Raw genomic sequence first — 2,187 nt, 5'->3', positions numbered from 1 at the left:
TAATTTCCATCAGATTATTATCTTCCTCAGATTCTTGCAGGTAACTAATTAACATGGATAAAGTAGATGCGTCGGCCGAAAATCCCCTTTTGTGGATTTCCTCTAAGAGTGGCAGTGCCTTGGGATGAGATGCCTAACCTTGGGTTGAGATAACCCTCAACATAGAATGAGGCGATCACGTACCCTTGGGATGAGATGCCTAACCTTGGGGTGGGATAACCCCCAACTTATGATGAGGCGATCACGTACCCTTGGTGAACGAAATATTTTGGGGGCATTGTAAACCCCCAGGGAGTCGATAACCCTTGGCGAGCGAAATGTTTATGGGGAACGGTAAACCCCTAGGGAGTCGATAACCCTTGGCGAACGAAATATTTTGGGGGGCAGAGGTAAGCCCCCAGGGAGTCTATAACCCATGCTAGCATTGAAGGGCCTCGTCGGTTGTCTGAACCAATCGAGGGACGGGAAGAAGTGAATCTTGTTGAGGATCTAGTGGGAGATCCGATGAAGGTCTCGTGGTGGATCCCGAGCACGAGGAGGAGGAAGTGGCAAGCCAGGCCTCCACGAGGTGGGAGGTCGTCAGCAGTGTCACACTCCCCGTGGGCAAATGTCTCAAGGCCATCGTGCGCGCTACGTGATTATGTCTGCCTTCCCACAGACGGCGCCAAAATGATGATGCTAAATACTTAGATCACCTGGGGTAGTGTAGAAAATGAACTGGAAGAGCAGAGTGGATCGCTGGCTCACGAGCTTGATGACCTTGAGATACCTGCGATCATAGAACACGTGAACTACGCCGGGGGTTGATCCGGCGGAAACCCCTCCGACGTTCAAGTCAGATGTGCGGATAGTGGAAATAATTGAGAGAATATGACTCCTCGTATTATTTAGATAATAGAGCATACCCTTTTAGCAATTGAATTATATCGTTACTTATACCTTAGATGAGATCGTTGGGCCCAAACCTTATTTGAAGGTGATTGGGCCTCAGTGATATTGGTCTTCAATATTGGGCTTGTGGCCCAGTAGGTAAATAATTTGTAAGTCCATTGGGTTGGCCTAATTAGGCATATCAGTTGGGCACATGTTTGATTCCGTTATTAGTGACGGAAAATTGATGAAAATGACTAAAAATATTGAATTTGAACACTCAATTCAGTAGTTAGTCGGATACACGAGAACCTTCATATATTTGATAAAACATCATAATTGAAGCAAACATGTTATGCTGGTACATGCATCCGAGCATGATATTTTTTTTTCTTTTCTAATTTCTCTTATTTGATGGGAATGGGATGATAATTAAAAAAAAGTAACAAGTCATTTTAGACATAGCAAAACCTTAATAAAATTCCAGACGGTCGAATACACAATTTACAATTTTGGCACAACTTTCTTAATCATTTCCAGAAGAATATCGTCTTTGTCCGATCCTTGCATGTGATTAATTAACATCAATAAGTTGATGCATCAGCCGAGAATCCCCTTTTGTGCATGTCTTCTAAGAATGGCATCGCCTTGTAAACATCTTTCTTCTTCAGCAAGCAATGAATAATAATGTTGTATGTCATGCTATGCGGTGCACAACCACTCGTCTCCATTTTTATAAGCAAATCCTTTGCCTCGTCTACAAACCCTTCTTTACCATCGGCCACTTTACCATCTAAGAAGAGCCCTTGTAAGAGGGTGGTGAATGTCGTAACATTCGGTTCGTAGCCATGTTTAAAGAAGCTGCCGAAGATAGCGAAACCGAGGTCTACACGTTTCAGAAGGCAGCAGCAATTAAGTAAGATGCTCAACGTGTACCGATTTACAGGGGCACCCCATTGACGCGTTTCGTCGAACAGTTGAAGGGCAACATTGTATTGTTTCATACTGGAAATATCATGCAATAGCTCGTTGAATTCAACGGCAGAATAATGTGGCTGCTTCGTTACCATTTCACGAAAAAAGGAAACAGTATCATCTAATTTATTTATACGAGTGAAATATGTTCTGCGCACAGTTGAAAAGGGCCTATGTTTGTGAAAGAAGATATAGGAGAAATATATTTGGAGAAAAGAGAGAATGAATCTCTTACGTATATTAGTCATATATATAGTTACATGTAGGAAACCCTAACCTACTACACAAGGTAACCTAATATACAAGGTAACCTAATAAATAAGAATAATAATAGGAATAAGA

At 42.2% G+C, this 2,187-nt stretch overlaps 1 protein-coding gene across 1 annotated transcript; it reads right to left on the bottom strand.

The window, feature by feature from the left end:
• Positions 1–1,454: 1,454 nt before the first annotated feature.
• LOC148769770 (putative pentatricopeptide repeat-containing protein At1g12700, mitochondrial) lies at positions 1,455–1,940 on the bottom strand. Its single transcript, XM_088820342.1, has one exon. The coding sequence runs from the start codon at positions 1,938–1,940 to the stop codon at positions 1,455–1,457; it is 486 nt and encodes a 161-aa protein (XP_088676468.1).
• Positions 1,941–2,187: the final 247 nt, after the last annotated feature.

Source organism: Erythranthe guttata, chromosome 7 (assembly GCF_056151865.1).
Source record: "Erythranthe guttata isolate IM_541 chromosome 7, IM_541, whole genome shotgun sequence".
NCBI lineage: Eukaryota > Viridiplantae > Streptophyta > Magnoliopsida > Lamiales > Phrymaceae > Erythranthe > Erythranthe guttata.
This window is presented reverse-complemented; position numbering and strand designations above follow the sequence as displayed.

Bases quoted from the DNA above. Each gene is read 5' to 3' on its own strand.
- LOC148769770 (XM_088820342.1), bottom strand. From the start codon at position 1,940: ATGGTAACGAAGCAGCCACATTATTCTGCCGTTGAATTCAACGAGCTA.